This window comes from Sorghum bicolor, chromosome 7 (assembly GCF_000003195.3).
Source record: "Sorghum bicolor cultivar BTx623 chromosome 7, Sorghum_bicolor_NCBIv3, whole genome shotgun sequence".
NCBI lineage: Eukaryota > Viridiplantae > Streptophyta > Magnoliopsida > Poales > Poaceae > Sorghum > Sorghum bicolor.
In genome coordinates this window covers 62,178,794-62,198,316 of record NC_012876.2, presented here as the reverse complement: position 1 = coordinate 62,198,316, position 19,523 = coordinate 62,178,794, and the positions used below count along the sequence as shown (strand labels likewise).

The 19,523-nt window shown below is 42.0% G+C and overlaps 3 protein-coding genes across 4 annotated transcripts; all 3 read right to left on the bottom strand.

The window, feature by feature from the left end:
- Positions 269-1,310, bottom strand: LOC8060930. The gene has a single exon (XM_002444633.2). The coding sequence runs from the start codon at positions 1,246-1,248 to the stop codon at positions 439-441; it is 810 nt and encodes a 269-aa protein (XP_002444678.1). The 5' UTR covers positions 1,249-1,310; the 3' UTR covers positions 269-438.
- On the bottom strand, positions 3,344-7,777 carry LOC8060929 (disease resistance protein RGA2). Of its 2 annotated transcripts, none has more exons than XM_002444632.2 (2): positions 4,023-7,777; positions 3,344-3,918 (listed from the first exon to the last, which is right to left on the bottom strand). In XM_002444632.2, exon 1 carries the CDS (start codon positions 7,597-7,599, stop codon positions 4,024-4,026), a length of 3,576 nt encoding a protein of 1,191 aa, XP_002444677.1. In that variant the 5' UTR covers positions 7,600-7,777; the 3' UTR covers positions 3,344-3,918; position 4,023. The 2 variants fall into 2 exon arrangements, with proteins under 2 accessions (XP_002444677.1, XP_021319981.1); XM_021464306.1 differs by having other exon boundaries at positions 3,344-3,913.
- LOC8060928 (ADP-ribosylation factor GTPase-activating protein AGD3) lies at positions 8,960-19,069 on the bottom strand. Its single transcript, XM_002444631.2, has 19 exons — positions 18,683-19,069; positions 17,168-17,244; positions 16,971-17,071; positions 16,597-16,667; positions 16,112-16,174; positions 15,976-16,020; positions 15,535-15,600; positions 15,393-15,440; positions 15,205-15,300; positions 15,082-15,123; positions 14,265-14,480; positions 14,054-14,185; positions 13,709-13,930; positions 13,536-13,622; positions 13,121-13,456; positions 12,569-12,690; positions 12,370-12,463; positions 9,738-10,234; positions 8,960-9,502 (listed from the first exon to the last, which is right to left on the bottom strand). Exons 1-19 carry the CDS (start codon positions 18,725-18,727, stop codon positions 9,388-9,390), a joined length of 2,475 nt encoding a protein of 824 aa, XP_002444676.1. The 5' UTR covers positions 18,728-19,069; the 3' UTR covers positions 8,960-9,387.

Sequence of the window (19,523 nt, the reverse complement as noted above, 5' to 3'; positions counted from 1 at the left end):
AATCTTTAGACCCATGCATGAAGTATTAAATATATACGAAAATAAAAACTAATTGCACGGTTTGGTCGGAATTGACGAGACGAATCTTTTGAGTCTACTACATGATTGGATAATATTTGTCAAATACAAACGAAAGTGTTACTATTCCTATTTTGTAAAAAATTTTGGAACTAAACAAGGCTCGTCCACCAAATTTACACATATGAAAACTGGATGGTATATACAGTGGCTCGTCCACCAAATTTACACATATGACATATATATGGATGTATATATACAATTATATATAATTTTCTGATGGGAAAAACATTTATTTTGTAATCACACTTGTTCGTTTGAGCTTTTCAATCGAATCTAACAGCCATTCAGTAATATTTTTTTTTTACAAAAAATCAGCTAACAGTACTTTCTGCCATGACTTATCATGCAAACCAAGTATCACGTTCGGTATTTGGGAGTAGGTTCCATGTCGCGGGTGTACGGCTGAGCTGGGATGCCCGGGCATCCCATTCCAGACAAGAACCCACAGAAGAGCGCCCCGGCCAAATGCCCAACACAGTGCACGGCTGCAGGGTCGACGTCGCAGCACGGCAAGCAGCAGCAGCACCTCACGGTGTCATCGCCGTTGCCGAGCACGCACGCGAGACAGTACTCCACGCCGGCGCACTTGGTGCACTGGTACGACCACGGTGCGGCCTTCCGCCCCGCGGTCGTGGCCGTCTTCCCGCACTTGAGACATGTTCGCCGCGGCCGCGCCTCGCTGCTGTTGCCGCCATTCTTCCCTCCCGGCGCCGACGACGGACGGCGCAGGACAAGCTTGGTGTGCTCGTGCAGGTCCGGCGGCGTGGTGATGCTCCTCGGGAGGTTGTTGCAGCAGCGCGGGTGAGCGCTGAAACCGGCGCACTTGCTGTCAGCGCAGCTGTAGGCGACGGTTGGCGTGCCGAGCGGCTGCGCGCAGAGGCTGCACGAGAGGCCGGCGCGGGTGTCGGCGCCCAGGGTGAGGCGGTGCTGCGGGTGCCCGAAGTGACGCTTGAGCGTCCATGGGCGTCGGTAGCAGGCTTCGTGGAGGACGACGGCGCATCCGTCGGGATCCGAGCAGCGATAGGCCGCCGCGCCGGTCTCCACGTTCAGCTTGCACATCCTGCACGGCGACGGCGGGGATTTGTTGCGGTCGACGCGATTAAAGCGTGCGCAGTGCTCGGGGTGGGAGGGGTGGCCATGGCCGTATACTGACAGAAAAGCCCCCATGCGAACAACCGGCTGATGAGCAACGACGCTGGTTAATTGTGTGTGGTACTATGCAGCGATCGAACTAGAGCTGGGCACGAGCACGACTGCACAAACAATCCACGATATATATATATATATATATATACATACGTGTATGTGAAGTGTTGCCATGCAGGACGTATATGATGACTTGGCACTGCACCGATCGAGATGCCTCTCTGCGAATCGACGCGTATATCGTACATATGTTTACCAAGACCTGCTCCACATATACGAAGCTGGGACAGTAAGGCTGAGGCAGGCGCAGAGCAAGCAGTACGTGTGCCCACGAGACAGAAGTTTCTTCCTCGATCTCCTTCACCCAACTTGATGCAGAGTCTAAGACGCGTCGCCTGACCAAAGCGTATAGCTCTCTTACCCCATGAGTGTATAGGTTATGTATCTGTCGGTCATAAATTTAGATCTTTGGACATCAATCATTCTCTCTAATACATTGGCAATATAGAAAGCTAGGATTTTTTGAGGGTTGTGAATTGAATCTCAACTGGCATGGTTAGGTCTTTGGTGGTAGAAACTACTCCTATATATACCAGTGTTGAAGTCCCAACATAGCTCATCAGATCATGCAGGCCCAGATTTCAAGAGCCACTACTACTGTGCAGGTTAGGCGTTGTTTAGATGCACCTAAAAACCCAAAACTTTACAAGATTCTCCATCACATCAAATCTTGCAGCAATTGCATGAAATATTAAATATAGATAAAAAAGATAATTAATTGCACAGTTTACCTGTAAATCACGATACGAATCTTTTAAACCTAGTTACTCTATGATTGGACAATGTTTGTCAAATAAAAACGAAAATGCTACAATATCAAAATTCAAAAAAAAATTAGATGTAAACAAGGGAGAGCGGTCAAATTGGGTTTATATATGGAGGCGGACAGGATGTCTCCATCTCCAATTTAGTGCATGCAATGGCACTTTACGGATTGGACCCAAAAATAGCGAAATTTATTTTAAGTTCGGGGATGCCTGTGAAATCCTTCCAACAGGTAAAGAAAAATTCCTTGCTACTTGGTTTCTTTGAGTTTTTACCGACTAATGCACTTGCTGTGTTAAAATAAGTCCCTCATTCCTTCCAAAAAAAAGGCCCTCAATTCAATCTTTTGTTCAAATTTAAATTCATTTGTTGTAAAGTTTGCTTCTTTTTTTTTTGCTAAAAAGACCCCTTTTTTTGCAAATTTGGTTGTTGAAAGATCGAAAACCCTGCGAAAAAGAACCGGTAAAACCTCCAGTCTGCACTGAAGTCTGAAGCCCTGACCATGTAACACCGTGTTGACCACTGAGCCATCGATCCGTCGATGTCTCGGATGATTGGGAAAAAGCAGTCTTAAAATATACGCGGTCACTTGGCAGCATCTCTTATTTCGGGGTAGCTTCGATGATCCGCTGATCCAGTCCTCTGCCTAGCGATATATGTAGCGGTAGGACAAAGTATATACTCCCTCCCTCCGTGCTCGGAAAACTAGACGTTCTGCAGTCCATCGCTGATTTCGCAAAAGCAGACGTTGTGAGCTTGCAGCGTCCCGCACGGACGAATTTATGCATGACTGATGCAAGAAGAAGATAGTACATACGTAACATACATACACAACGAGAATCTAATATTCTTGTTAGCTTGTTTCTCATCCAAAAACTTTCTATCTATCTCATCAAATCTTTCACATATATATGGAGCATTAAATGTAAATAAAAAAATTAAATACACATCTCAGTTGTGAATCGCGAGACGAATCTTTTAAGCCTAATTAGTCTATGAGTAGTCATAATTCATATAGTAACTCATATATGCTAATAACGGATTAATTAGGTTTAATAATTCCTATTATAAAGGAAGCTTACAAGGAGCTATTCTCGTGATTGCACAGCACGAGCGTCACTAGGGTCGTGCCATCCCACCACCGTGCAAGAGGCGTGCAGGTCTCGGACGTGCCTTCTTCACATGAACTAATGGCAAGCGTCAGGCTCATAAGAACACGACTGAACAAACTGAAACTCTGAAACTGAAAGGTTAAGACTGACAGACTCTGAAACGAAAACGAAAATCAGAGTGATGGTGAACAGCTGGAGTAGATCAACAAGCAATTCCTGCTCAATGTCCAACATTTTTTACACACGGAGTAATAGTCACTAACAAATTTATCTAAAAAAATGCAAGTATACTGCAATATGCACCTCGCTCCAGAAAATCAAAACAAAACAAATCTGTTTAATACGATTTTCCTTCTTTGGTGATAAATACAATCGTCAGCTACTCGAGGCCGAGGTTCACCGTCATGGACAGATAATATGCTAAAAAAAAAGAGGACAGATAAGAGCTAGGAAGCTACACCTGCTGTTTTGCATGCACCGCGGAGGTGTGCCTGTATGGGTATTTTGGCGCATACAGCACCCGGTGCCATCAGAGATTCAGAGTCGGCGTGCTTGCTGTGAACAACGGCCAAGGACAGCCTGTTATCTGCAGGTCTGAGCTTAGAATGCCGGGTGCAAATCAATGCAGTAGTTGAGTCGACCGCACTGGAAGTGGTAGGGAGACTTTGTTTTACTGAAGGTGCGATTGCAGTGATATCTTTGCCGCTTGTTCTGTCATCGAAATCCTGGTTGCATGCAAATCAGTACACCTGCACTGGAAACAAGAAACAAAACAACAGTGGACTCTGCCTTAGAAACTATATGTAGGAATATAACAAGATAGTTGGAGAGAGGTGATAGATGGAGGAGCACACGCACCTCAATTACTCTGAGAACCACCACCGCACAAGGGAAGGAACCGCTTCACGTAATTCTTCATTTGGGGTTCTGTTGCTGCGGGTATCCTTTTCTCTGGAATTGGAGAGACAAAGTCGAAGTACTCCCCACCTTCCCCGCAACATCTCTGCAGGTCGGGGCAGCCCCTTATGTCCAGGGATCTGAGGGCCGGGAGCCGCTGGAGGAGAACCTGCGGAAATTTATCTATCCCAGGACAAAAACTGATCTTCAATCGCTCAAGAGAAGTGAGGCCATCCATCCCGCCAGGCAGCGCTTTCAGTTCATTGCAGCACCCCAGGCTGAGATGGCTCAACTTTGGCAGACCTCCAAGGTTTGAAGGCAGCGCCACCAAACTTCCGCACAAATCAATCCTTAGTTTCCCAAGTGAAGTGGGCAGTTTCGGAATCTCCAGCAAACTAGCACATTCATTTATTACTAACCTTTCCAACTGGGGCAGAGGAAGGATTTCCTCGGATGATGAGCCCTTCCCCTCCAGTTTGTTGCAGAATGCAATATCCAGAGATCGAAGGCTAACCAAGCATCTGAACTCCTCTACTGGCCAGTGCAAAATATTGTTGCATGACCAGATTTTCAAATCTTCCACGAAGGCCAGGCAATCCCCAAGCCCAAGTTGCAATTTGGATGAGTTGAACACTGATATGAAGCCATTGTCATTCCATACACACAAACTTCTCAGGGAGTCTAGCAGAGGTCTTTGGCTTTGGTTTTCATGATCCTTTGCAGGTAGCACCATGTCTACCTGCATCCCAATGTACAAGCGGACAAGAGATGGAGAAGATCCCAAAGGGATGCTCATAGGAACAAGACCTTCTACAGGCTTACTGACACAATGTAGAGAAGTGAGAGCAGGGCTTTCTGGAAGAGTTGCAATTTTGTTACAGTCATAGATGTTCAGCTCTTCCAGCTGGGGAAACACCACCAAGCTATTTGGCTCTCCTGCACTATTTTCTGCCCATCTCTCCAACTCCGGCAATCCCACCAACCACATCGTCTTTAACTTTGGAAAAATTGCTAGAGAGGAATTATGCCGTGTAGCTTCCATGTCAATGTTCTTACATAATGCAGACAGGCTGTCCATGCGGCGTAAACACAATTTCTCAAGAGAGGACGACAACCACACTAATGGCAGATCCTTACATCTTGGGCAGTTAGAAATATATAGTTCTCTTAAACACTGGAACATTTGTGGATTTCTCATCCATTGCGAGATGGATAGGCCAGGATACTCTTGTAGACCCAATGTTTTGAGCTCAGCATGAGGAACAAGAGATTCAAGTACTTCTTCCTCATTATTATTGATGACCTCATCATGCAATGGATTGGGAATGTATATTCTGTTAGGGCCCCAATTCAAAACCAGTTCAGTTAGGTTCTTTTTCTCATGGAGATTGACCTTTGACCCACTCTTTACTTTCCTTAAGTTGAACAGTTCCAACCTATATCCAAGCTGTCTCAGGTCTTTGAGCTCCTCAATACCAAAGCCATCTCTATAGTCCACAATAAATTTCGTAAGTGTGCAGAGGTTGTGTAGCAGACTAAGTTTTGGAGGCATCCGCTTCAATCTATCACATCCCATTAGACAAATGTGGGTGAGCTTGCTCATAGTTTGCATGCCTTCCGGTAAAATCTCTAGCTCCCGACAATGATTGAGAATCAATGATTGCAAATTATACAACATACAAACTGAAGTCGGCAATCTAACAACTCCTGACCTAGAAAGATCAAGATATCTTAAATGTGCTGTATCTATGAGTTTTATATGGATAACAGATCGGTTTCCCCAACATAGTGCTCTTAATGATGTTAGTTTTAACTTCTTAAGTGCCTTCAAATCTGATTTACTCAGGGGTTCTGACTGAGTTAATAAAGTGCGGATAGGAGATGAGTTTTCCATCAATCTGGTGATATTTTGTTTCGGATTAGACCATGGCAACTGGATGTGACGTACATTGTTTATAAAAGTTTTCTGCGGAATCAACTCTGCTTCAACAGCACACTCATCTGTTGTCTCTTGTGCTAAGTCATGCATTAAATCATGCATTTTACATATAATTTTCTTGGGTGGAGCGAAATTATATTCATCAAATATCTCCACATTCACATCTTGAATAAATGACCTCCACACCAACTCGTTGAATATAAATTCACCTTTCTGCACCAAATGTGTTGTTCCCTCTGCATGAATAAAATTGTTTGCCATCCATAGTTGGATTAACTTATCCTTATCCATCCCATAGTCCTTAGGGAATACTGCACAAAAGGCAAAGCATTGCTTCATTTCGGATGACAAGTGCATGTAGCTCAATTTTAGAATGGACAGTACTTCATCTTTGCCAACCCTTTCATCCTTTGCGATGGCCTCCCATTCCTTGGTTTGATGTTTGGAACTCATCAAGCCACCCATTGTCTTCAAAGCAAGAGGTAGTCCCTTGCATCTGTTAACAATAAATTTACCGATCTGAATAAACTCTGCTTGCTTTTGCACACCTTTACTAAATGCTCTCTTTGAGAACAACTCCCATGAATCATCATCATTAAGGCACGATAATTCATGGGGCGAGAGGGTGCCCATTATAGAGGCAACCTTTTGGCTCCGACTTGTGACAACTATCATGCTTCCCAATCCAGCATTAGAAGAACATAACAGTGGCTTCAGGTGGTCCTCCCACTTCTGTTGCTCTTCATTCCACACATCGTCAAGAACAAGTAGGAACCTTTTCCGGCCAACAACTTCCTGCAGCTTCCCTCTCAACAGTTCTATGGTGTCAGGCAGGTCACATCTTGCATTTGTAGCCAGTTCTATGATGGATCTCACAACAGCAGTAGTTTCAATGTTGTCTGAGACACAGTGCCACATCTTCAACTCAAAGTGCTTCTGAACTTTGTGGTCATTGAACACCATCTTAGCCAGTGTGGTCTTGCCCAAACTTCCCATTCCAATGATGGGCAGAACCTGCACATTCCTCTGATCTTGCTGGTCCAGTAACAGCTTCACCACGACTTCCTTGTCGTTGTCTCTTCCAAATATATCTGCAGACTCATCAAGTGCAGAGTGTGTCTGCCGATACAGAGCTTGCTGTGTCGCCACTGGCTCCCTCTGCAGCAGACCAAATTTCTTCATATCCTCCACCAGCTTGTGGATCTTGTCCAGGACGTTCTTGAGGTCCCTGCTCGCTTTATGACGGAACACCAGTGGATTCCTGGAGGTGAAGTAGTCAAGTACCTTGCTCGTTGCCGACCGAAGGCTCAGGGCCTCGCGGCGCAGCGCCTCGTACTGGAAGTCGTCGAGGACGTCGTCAGCCTGGTACGCGGCGGCCCTGAGCTCCTTCATCCACACCTTGACGGCGCGGCCGGCCTCGGTCTCCGCCTCGGCCTTCACCTCGGCGTCGGCCAGCAGGGACTGCACGTACAGCAGCTTGAGCTCCAGGTCTCGGCGGTCGCCGTCGACGCCCCACATGCGGGTGACCTTCTGAACGAGCGCGTCGGCGGCCTTGCCGACAACGCCGCGCACCACAGGGAGGAGCAGCGACTCAGCCATGGGCGTTGCCCTTGCCGGGATGGCTCTCAGCCTCTCACTTGTCTGCAAGCTGTGCGCGCGATGTGGACTGCGAGATTGCGAGAGACAGTGACACAGTGGGGAGTGCTGGTGGCGCAAGCTGGAAGGAAGACGAAGGGGAGTGGGTTTGTGAGAGAAGAAGGAATCAGTCCCTTTGTCGTCAACGTCAACGAGCGCGTACTCCTAGCTTACGCCCTAAAAATTTTTTTGTTGTCATATCAAATGTGACGAAAGAATGCCGGAATGGATTTTTAAAAACTAATAAAAAACAAATTACATAGCTCGTCTGAAAACTACAAGACAAATCTATTAAGCATTATTAATTTGCATTAGCACATATGGGTTAGTGTAGCACTTAAGGCTAATCATAGACTAACTAGGCTTAAAAGATTCGTCTCGTGATTTTTAACCAAACTGTATAATTAGTTTATTTTTTATCTACATTTAATGTTCTATACATGTGTTCAAAGGTTCGATGGGATAGATAAAAATTTTTTAGGTGAGAAACTAAACAGAGCCTTAGCTAGTGTGCCTTTTAAATAAAATAATACAAAAACTAAAATAAAATCGCTAGTGCGCATGCCACCTGCAACTTTGTACAGGCCTTGTTCTAGAAGTAGCCAAAAATTTTTAAGATTCTCGATCACATCAAATCATACAACATATATATATATATAATATTAAATAAAGAAAAAATAAAAATTAATTACACAGTTTATCTATAAATTGCGAGATGAGTCTTTTAAGCCTAGTTAGTCTATAATTGGATAATATTTGTCAAATAAAAACGAAAATGCTACAGTGTCCCAACACAAAAAATTTTGGGAACTAAACAAGGCCTTAAAATGTTTGCAGCCAAAAGGTTATCAACTACAACATTGCTCCATATCTAATTTTCAGATCTAGTTTAGTTCTCATATCTTATTTTCATATCTGCTCTCAACTTTTTTGGCCACCAGAATAACTTTAAATTGAAAGGATTTTCATATATAAGTTGTCCCTAAAATTTCTTCATTTCTTGGGTTATTTGCGTATTTCCTGTATTAATTCATATATAGAAAAGGAAAAGCAAAGAAAGCCCTGTCGGTGACTATTTAGGCAGGCCAGCTGCAGCTAAGTCAAGGTAGAACAGAGCACGCGAACAATAGAGTAGACCCTAAGAGCTGGCAGTATCATGTGTAAAGAACGTTACAAAAAATAAAACGTCTACCTTCTACTGGGATGATGCAGTTTTTTTCTGCCAATCTTGCGCTATCTGCAACTTATTCTGGTTGAGCATCAAAATACCTTATGAAAAGACCCCTGCAATAATGCAATCTATTTTGAGTAAGCAAGGCACAACTTTCGTATAAACCATCCACACCATGCTCATATTTCATATACCACAACAGCACATCTCGATATGTACAATCATCTTTCATCAGAATGGCACATCTACTTCAATGATGAAAGATGACTAGAAAATAAAGAGAAGCAACTCCATTTACAAGCTTACTATGCATCACCTGCAGCAAACAAAACCAAACCGTTTGCCAGATGACTAAATAAGGACCACTGATGCTAAACAAGCAAAAGGTGGGGAAAGAAACAACAGGCGCATCATGATACTGAAGCCCTACAACGACATGTACATAGGTTGCTTTCCTGCCATAAATTTGGATTGTCTGCACGACAAGCTGGGACCGGGCGGGGCAGGGCGGGGCTGGAGCCCTGTTAGTTGAGTCGACCACACCAAGAGGACCTCAATTTACCGCAGGTGTGGTTGCAAGATTATCTACTATGGTCCTCTAACAACGCAAGAATGTCTTCATCGCTTGTTCCACTGTCGATTGCATACTGTAATGCTGTCCTACCATCTCGATCCATGGCTTGTGAATCAGCCCCTCTGCATACAAACGAAAAAAGAAAATGAGACTTAGTGTTTGCATTTGTGCCGCTATGCTGGATCATTTCAGTCTTCCTGCCCATAAAGAAAAGTAGAAAGCACATTTCGCTAAACAAAACAGAGTTCCGATAATGATTATATAGTATTATACTAGTAGTGATTCGAATAAACCTTGTAGACAAATCAAACATGTAGTCCAAGATCAAATTCCAGAGTAATCAGGTTCTTTGCATACCTGGAGAGGAGAAGCTTTGCATGCTGATGTCTTCCTTTCAAAATGCAGTGATGAAGGGGTGTCCGACCCCTAGAATCATTCATATTTACACTAGCACCATACTGCAAAAGTAATTCAACCATCCCAACATCTGCAACACGGCATGCAAGATGGAACAAGGAGAGACCTTCACAAGTGTCCTCCATGTCATCTGTGCGTGAACTCGTGCTTGCAGGGGAAAGGGGCTCTCGAGGAGAAATCTTGTCATGTGAATTGCAATCGAAAAATCTGGGACTTCCATCATGTGGTGAAGCCGGTTGCTCTTGCTGAAGTGCTTTTCCAAGAGTCAAAAATGGGCTAGAAGGCATCTCTCCATAAACTAAATTTACATTGGGACGCGATCTCACAATGAGACTGTATGCTGCTTTCTTGTCATTTGCAGCTACACTATTCCACATCTGCTGAGCTAGCTGATTCTCATCCATGCTATGGTTCCGTATGAATTCTTTGTTTACATACTGCAATATTTACACCAAAAAGATTAAAGAAAAATCAGCAACCAAATTAGGATATATGACACTAAATATATGTTCAAACTGAAGATCTTCAAATAGGCCAATAAATACACGCATTGAACCATGTTTAACGTTATACATATTCTAGTTCATGAAGTGTTGTTTTCAGATGGATTCATGGGCATGTGATCATGGATGAGCATTGGGTAGTGCCTAAAGTAATTTCTTATGAAACTTCAAGAATCTTGCCAAGAATGCTCCTCCAGTCACTGCTAAATGTCAGAATGCATCATGTCCAGACACATATTTTGCCACCAATTTCTACTGTAATATATTTTTTAAAACCAAAAGAAACATTATAAAAAGCTAGTTTTGAGACAAGCTTATTTGTACTATTTCTGCATGGTCTATTTAATATAATTAAATATATGAGTAAAATTCACAGTGACCTTTAAACTTGTCATGTGCCATCGACGTCCAGCAACTTATAAATTGCCTTTTTTTGGAGCCCTAATCTTGAAGGTACTTAAAAAGGTTATGTGCCTAAAACTGCAATTTGTAAGTTGGTGGAGCTGACAAGGGTCGACCGTATATTTCACTCTAAATATATATTTGGACAAAGTTCGAATGGTTTGAGTGAACACATTCTTGGATGGAATTTTTTTTCTTGATTGGCGAGAGTATTGATCAAAATACCAAGAAAAATACTACCATGAGTACATCATCAGTGTTAGTAGTTTGCAGGACGAACTATTATTTTTTCTTTTCCTTTTGATAATTACTCCCTCCGTTCTAAACTATAAGTCATTTTGGTTTTTTTAGGTACGTAGCTTTTGTTACATATCTATATGGATGTGATGTCTAGATACATAGTAAAAACTATGTATCTAGAAAAGCTGTAACAAATTACAATTTGAAACGGAGGGAGTAGTTTCAACTCAATAACATCATGAAGAGTAAATTATCTAGTTCACATATACCATATATAAGTGCAGATCTGGTGCCCAGGGGGGTTGGCGCCCTCATTAGCTAAATACTATGTTGCAGTGTTTTAAAAATCATCACAAAAATCATGTAGTACACATGAAGTTAAGTATAGCTGCAAAAAAAAATCAGTTTGAAATTCATCCTAGATGCCAAGAAACAAAATAGACAAGCAATCAACCTGGCACCGTTCATCATGTGCTGGCAGTGACACTTCTGTGTTTTTAATCTCAGCATCAAAGATGCCGGGGTGGCAAAGCTAGGTTGTCTTTTGCGCGAGAGTCGCCTTGTACTAAGTCCGCTAGGCGGGGATAAGCTAATTGTAAGATCATTTGCCCCCCTAGGGCGCCACCTCGTGGCGTGTCGTTGAAAATAATCTATTTCTGGATCTTAATACAATGATGCGCAAACCTTTTGCGTATTCGAGAAAAAAACTCAGCATCAAAGACGAATTTCAATATGAATTGTTGCAGCTACACTTAAACTTTAGGTGTACTGCATATATGATTGTTGTGATGATTTTTGAAACATTGTAACATGATATTTTAGCTAACAAGGGTGCCATATGATTTTCCACATATATAATGTAAAAGGAATCCATACAGTGGGTCTCAATTTATGAGGAAAAAAGGTGGTGAGCATATTGGCTGATAAAACAAAATAAAACCATTCAATCAACTCTCAGCTACAAGAGCATGTTGTCTCTACAAAAGTCTATGCAGGGCTTGACATTAACATTCTTGATTCATTTGAGGTCTGGGTTCTATGATCATGGAGTAGGGTTCATGTGTGAAACACTACATAGCATTGGGTGAGATTTTCTTAGCAAGGTATGCAGAGAGTTTCCTTGCTTGATAATCTTTACGCAATGAGATAGGCATGCTAATTGTGTGATCTGGGAGCAACAGAGCCTTTAAAAAACCGTTTACTAACTAGAGAACTCCAGTCCAAACATGGGTAGTGCCAATTAGGATGTGCTGCCAGCTCTGGACATTCCTTCTGTTGATCCAATTCTTTACTCTTGCATATAATAAGAGGAGTCATATTTGTGCAACCATTCTTCGCCATGGAGACTCTTCGAGACAATTTGGTTTAGCACCCCATCCATTGCTAAAGAACAAAGGAATACAAGCAGTTGTGAATGTAGTGAATACCTTGGCATGAATAAACTTCTCCTTGGCAGAGAATACATCTTTGTGTTTAGGCTTGCTAACAGAGAGGTATTGTGATGTGTCTGATCCATCAGCACTGCAAAAGAAACAATGTTGCGAGTTTGTTACCTGGAGAGCAATAGAGAAGACATTGAATTACTGCATAAAGACAATCAAAACAGATATAATATATATACATTACCTTGAATTATCATCTGGCAACATCTCTTCCCAAATATTGTTGACAAACATGTTGCCTAATGACTGAAAGAGATTGATTACAGATGGCTCCCAAACTCTGACATCAAGTGTCAGAGATCTTACCTGAAATAAGATGCGTGTGTTTAGGCTACTATTCTATCAAAACAGACATACAATTATCCTAAGTTAGCAATACAAAAATGATATCAGCTATAAGAAACCCTATTTACAGAATTTGAAAAAATAATTGTTTTGGCGACGGGTTTATATTTTAGATTCTTTAGCAAATTAAGTTTTGACACTCTTTTTTTGGGCAAAAGTAATCATGTTTCATTTCCTTCTCTATGCAAAACATGTTTTGTAGCTTTAGGTGTAGCTGTCATTGTGATAGCACCACTGCACCAAAGCCTAATTTATTTGATATCATGCACACACTGAAACAACCTCTAGACTTTAAAGAATAAACGAATGCAGAAATCAATCTATGTGCATGAACATCAAGAGAAACAAGCGTCTATCAAAAAGAATTAACAGTTAAAAGTTTTGTGGTTACCTTTGATATATGAACTCCGAGATTTCTGTGCACCCCAGAACACTCTATGCATAGAAGTGCACCAAGGTTTAATGATGCCCAATCAGGTTCTGAAGCACCACAGTCAGCACACATATTATTGCCATCAACTTTCCTAAGCAAGTCAATTGGTTTTTCAGGTTTCACGCTGGTTCTGTGATGATGTGTGCCTCTGACATCATGCTGCCCATTTCCAGAGTACTTCTCCAGTACTAAATCATCGATTGTGGAAGGTTCAAATTCCACTGAACTTGTAAAGGAGCTTCCATCACTGGTACTCCTATCATGTCCACTGCCCTTAGGGCTTGACAGAAAACACTGAAACAGAATAGCCAAGTATTGTAAACTGAATATTCCAGAATACATGCAATTCAAACAGAGGCCATCCATTACTAACCTGTTCTGGGGATTGTGAGCTCAGTAAAGAGGCAATAACACCAGTTATCTTTTCAATCCAATCCATCTGATCTACTGCACTCTCTGCCTGCATAAATAACAGATGTGTTCGTGAAGTATGAAAGTCTTAGCCATATTCAATAAGACAGACTGCTCCATAAACTTGTGCTATACCTGCAATGTGTAGATCTTTGTGGGTGAAATAATTCTGAAACAGAACCTCAGATCTGATTGCTCAGCATCAACTTTAATGGTTGATGTCAACAAATTTACAGTATGCCGTGCAACAGACTTTTCATCATGTATAATACCATGGTAATGAGAAGAGAACAATCTGCTCAACAACCCAGAACCATGTTCAGGGGGGTTAACGCTTCTCTGCATGGAGCAACCAGCCTATATGATCAAAGGCAAATAGTTGAGAAAGTATCTGAACTAAAATATATCATGCATCATGGAACAAAATATTATGCCAACTCAATGAGCATTTCAACACTGAATGTTACAATGGAGACCTACAGGTGGCCTAGTAATTTGTTTTCGATAGTAGTACAACATTCCTCGACTATCAAGTACGAAGAACCTTCTTTTCCAGTCGGCTCTCAAGTTTGAAGATCTTTTCGAAAGATAACCTTGACGAATGGTCTGAACCTGGAAGTAGTACAACACCAATTTAACTCTTTTTCAAACTGTAAACCTGCTTTGTATCTCCAGTGTATTAGTATCATACCTTGCCTTTTGAAGTTGACTGCATAACTGCCTCGATCTGTTTATGTGAACTTCTGCCAATTGTCTGTATTCCATCACCATTATAAGAATCATTCAAACCATTTATAGAAGACCGACTTTCCCGGTCTATCTGCCTTTTGTACTCATGCATCCTCTCTACAAGAGAAGCTTGTTCCTTGTTTGCTCTTTCTCTTGATTGCTGTGCATAAGCAAGAACCTGAAGAAGAATTTAAAAACAGGTCGAAGGAAAACTTTATTGTCAATATTTATGAGTAGTTTAAGTAGAAGAAAAGAAACATTGAAGAAACAAGCAAAACTGTGCTGCATCTTAATGAAGCAAATGCAGAAACAAACAAATCTCAGTAAGCATGGCTGGTTGACATAACAAAATTTTTGGCTATAATGCCAGTAACAAAACAAGAAAATGCAAAATAGAGCAACAGAGTTGATTAATGAGGTAAATACTAGCCGATAAGCCATCTAGATAATATTATCGCAAGCCAAAATGAACAGAGCCTTTTGTTATAGAACTGATCCATATAATAGAATTCCATTCTAATTCAAAAAAAAGTGGCAATTCATAGTTAATTGGAGATAACTCAGTCCAATTATTTTCTCGTAATAATCAAGATCATCATCAGTATATATAAAAGTTACTGCAAAGTTGCACTGAGAACTGGACTCATGCGAAGATCACCTGTCCCAACTAGTGAATTGAAAGCAGAAATGCAGGGTGCTACTAGTTACATGTTAAGATATGTAACTACTAGAGCAAAGCATTAACACCATAATACACAGGGAAATGGTTTAAGAGTTACCTGATTAATATATGGCTCCATTTGATGCAATAGTTCATATCCCTGACAAACAGCAATTGATAGGATTAATCTCACTCATGCATAACATAGCTACACCACAAGGTAAAATATGTAAGGAGGTACTTGTTTAAAATATCGAAGATGTGAGTCCATTGTCGCACTAACAGCCTCCAAAAATTCAAATCTCTTCTTTGCCTCAACATGAGAAAGTGAAGTGACCTGAAAAATTAACATGGATATGACAAACAATGCCATGCTAAGCATATAAGCTTAGAAACCAAGGAGCAAAGAAAGGACAATGCAAACTGTACCAGGTTGAAACGAGCTTGCTCAAATGAAGATCTAGCACTGTGAAGCTCCTGGTTATTACCAAATGCTATTTAGTTAAGGGGGAGGGAGAGATGTCTTAATTTGTATTAACACTGTAAAATGTTGAATAAGAATGGTTTTTACATCTTCAATTGCCGTTGTTATGTCTGGTCGGGTACCTTTCTTCAATGATAGGTACTTCTCACGAATCTATAATAAAACCAATCAGTTCACAAGTTAAGAGCATACTCTCTCTTAGAAATTTAGCAAGCAATAATATTACAATTATGCAGCAAAGCAAGTATGGCAGAAAAATATGAAAGAATACAAACTATCAGAAAAATAACAGAAACATAGCGAAAACATCGAGTAATGAACAGTTCTAAATTTTGATCAGGTGTCTCGTTATCAATCACTAAACAGACGGCATAGAAATCACATGTACATGTTATGCCCAGGCAGAAACTTGTCGAATTCCACAAATTTGATGGGTGAGGAAAGAGGAAGCTTTTGCTGTTATCTATGAAACGACACAAACAGAAAATAAATCACACACAAGGAACAACATATAATAAGATAGCTTACCTGGTCATATAAGAGGCTAGCCTTGTCAAAGCGCTTATGAGCATCCTGAAAATGTGTTGAACAGAGCACTATATCATTCAATTATTCTCAATGTGGATTTTCACGATTTTGTATTAATGGGAAATAATACTAGTACCTTCACATCATGCAAATCAATGTCAACAAAATTTAGTAATCTGTCATTTAACATGTGCTCGACCTGTCAGGAAACCAAATCAGAAATTAGAGCAGGTAAATTACTAAAAATTAGATGTGTCATGGCATGATAAAAATTAGACTTTCAATAAGGGAACATCAAATATCACATTCCACCCTAATCTTATGACTTTGTAGTTTCAACATGAAATGATTCTTGGGAGACCAAATTCTTACATAAGGTGCATGTTCAGAAGAAAAGAGAAAAAGGTATAAGAAACGTAAAGTATAATGATATTCCTCGCCATAAAATACCATCTGGTAACTCACATTGACATGTTGATATTTCAGTAACAGACTACAAAGGGATGTTTCAAGGTGCAATCACTTTCAGGCCTTCCTTGTATAAGTGTCTCATAATGAGGAAAAACAAGAATTTGGCCTAAGTAATGCATATAATCACATTCTAAATAAGAAATGCACTACCTGGGAGCGAAGGACTTCCTTGTATGTTCCAATTTCTCTTAAGGCAATTGTAAATTTGGTCATTACAGGCCCTGGATAGGAGATGAAAATTCAATATGCTCAATAGAGGAACTAACCACAATGAGCTCAGCTCTACTCTTATGTGTGGAAAGAGTAATAAAGAAATGAGAAACAAGTAATATAAGTACGTTGAAATATGAAAGCAATTAAAAGAAACAGTAAAATACTAAAGAATTGAACATTTTTTTTTCATGGACGAAGATATGGTGGCAAGAACGATTAAGCAAAACAAAAAAAAAGTCTTGCCGCATACTTGCATGATAAGTTTATAAGTGCTGCTAGGAAAAGAAGACAAAGAAAATAACATGACTAACCACCAAAAGCAACACTAATTGGATCATTGTGGCCTCCTCCAAATGTTTCAAGTGAGCTGGCAAATGCAATATCTCCATCGTATGCTTCCCCTAGCCCTTCACTGAAACAAGAGGGCACATGGCGCAGGGGAGTGAATTGCAGCTCAACCATACTCTGTGTAAGAAAATAAATGCATGGGCAATGAATGGTCACTTACGTATACTTACGGCAACCTTTATGGAACTTCAAACATCTCTCTCTCAGCAATTCAGCACTCTCCTCAAGTGATTGTATCTGTTTTCAGGAGAACAGAAAGGTGCATACAATTAGTCATCAATCAAAGGAAGCAAAGCTTCATTCATGAAAGCAACCAGTAAGAAAATATGTTTCTTCCATATTAATAAGTTACGCTTGAATGTAAGACATATAAGTTATCCAAATGCCTTCTAGATTGGACAGCTCATAAAATATCTCCTTGAAGAAGCACTTTTTACACTATGTTCAGAATTGAAAAGTTTAAACGTGCTGTGCAAGTTCATTAACACACTCAAGAAAAATGGGCGATCTCTGATTTCATTTTAAAGGCATCAAAACGAACAATCAGGAATATACAAAGCAGGGCTTACCTACTTAGCGAATTTTATGAAATGAAGAGAGAAGAGAGCAAATTATTTACGGAAAATAATGCATGAACAGAAAACAGAAGATTCACCAACAAAACCATTGTGTTAGTTCCATGAATATTGAAAAGCTAAATAGTTGTGCAGTAAGCATGAACTTGGACTGATATGGACAAGTCAGGTGATGTACATTATAACTTATACCAAGAAGCACATTTGTTTTAGTAGCAAATTGAAAACCAACTCCAGAAAACAAAACTAAACTGGTTCAAAGCTGATAGTGTTAACCGGTAACGAGAATCCACATTGTACACCAAACTAGTGCCAGACTGCCAGTGTAAGACAAAAGATACGCAGCAGACAGAGATGTGCCTACAGCCACAGCACTATGCAGCATTAGTTCGTGATGCCCCTTCATCATTAAAAAAGAAGCTAATTTTGAAAAGAAATCGAGCTAATTCCGGACCACTCGTTGTGGTGCCATGGAAGAATCTCAAAATAACGTCAAGGAAGAAAAAACAACCGACTAATTGACAATTCAACAACACGCTGCAATGCAGATGCAGCGCATAAACATACGCGCGCACGGGCACACGTAGTAAAACAAGTAGATGCGACAATACAGAGCGGTCATAAAATAAAATGGAACCACATGCTGCAATGCAGACCTGGCGATCCGCGGAAGGGCAAAATCAGGGGGGACGGAATTACGCTTTCCACGTGCATTCGCAAAACAAATAAACAAACAGATGAGGAGATTCCCGAGCACGCGCGGCGCATCAGCCGTCCAGAGAAGAGAAGCAGCGGCGAGCTAGCTAGCATTAGCAACGCTTTTGCCTTCCCGCAGTCCGCCACGGACCATGTGCAACAGCGCCGCCAAGGATGTAATGAAGAGACAATAAAATTTTGGGAAAGGCGGAGACACGCACGCACGCACTCTCCACGGCACCACGCACGGATCAAACCTGCACCTGCCCAGTGCCCACCGGCCACCGCGGCAGAATCCAGGAGCCGGTACGAATCCAGACAAAGGTGGGCACACGAGACACGCACGCACGGGAAGGCTAGGGGACGGAGATCCGCCGGGATCAGGACGAAGTGCGGCTTCTCACCTGCGTCCGGAACATGGGCGAGTCATCGAGCTTGGAGAAATACATGGCTGCCGCCCGCTGGCACAGTCACCGTCCCCGCAGTCTCGCCACCTCCTCCTACCAGCCCATCCGCCGGCACGCTGCGGGCGCTCCGCCTCGCGCCTGTTCGCCGCCGGCCGCCGGGACCCGCGCCCCCACCCACCGCCGCGCGAAGGTAGGCAGCTTGGGGATCGGTGGAGAAGGTGGTGCGGTGCCCGCGGCCTCCTCGTCGCGGCAGGGCGGGGAAGGGAATGGCGGCGATCTGGGCGCGTGAGGGGGCGGGGGAATTGGTCGGGTGGCTCGGCGAGAAGCGAGGCGAGGAGGCAGGGAGGGAGGGAAAGGGGGGCAGGGCGGGGTGGTGGAATGCGCAAGAGGGGAGGGGAGCCCCAGGAGGGAATAACGGTGCGCTCTCTTTCTCTCTCCTCGTTCCGGGAGGGAAGAAGAAGGGGGGAGGGTGGCAACCGGTAACTTTTTTTTTTTTTTTTGAGTAAGGGTGGCAACCGGTAACTGGTGAGGAAGTTAATTAATCTCGGTCCAAATTGTAACGATTAATTAGTCAAGTTAATAAGACTAGTAATTTGGGTCAGGATTGGTGGTGAGGCCGTGACGCAGACACTGTTCAGGAAAATTGTTTTCTGAAAGGAGCAGGCAGGCAGGAAATGCGGAATTTTTTAAAAGAAAATTGAAATGCGCATTTTAAATTCCGTCGTCATCAGAAATGCCATTCTGTTTAATGATGCCGTTCTGTCACCGTTAATTAAAGCGTGGCGGGTCAGGGTCAGTGGCAGCCTGAGAAATGGACCGGTTGGTGATCTGCCAATTC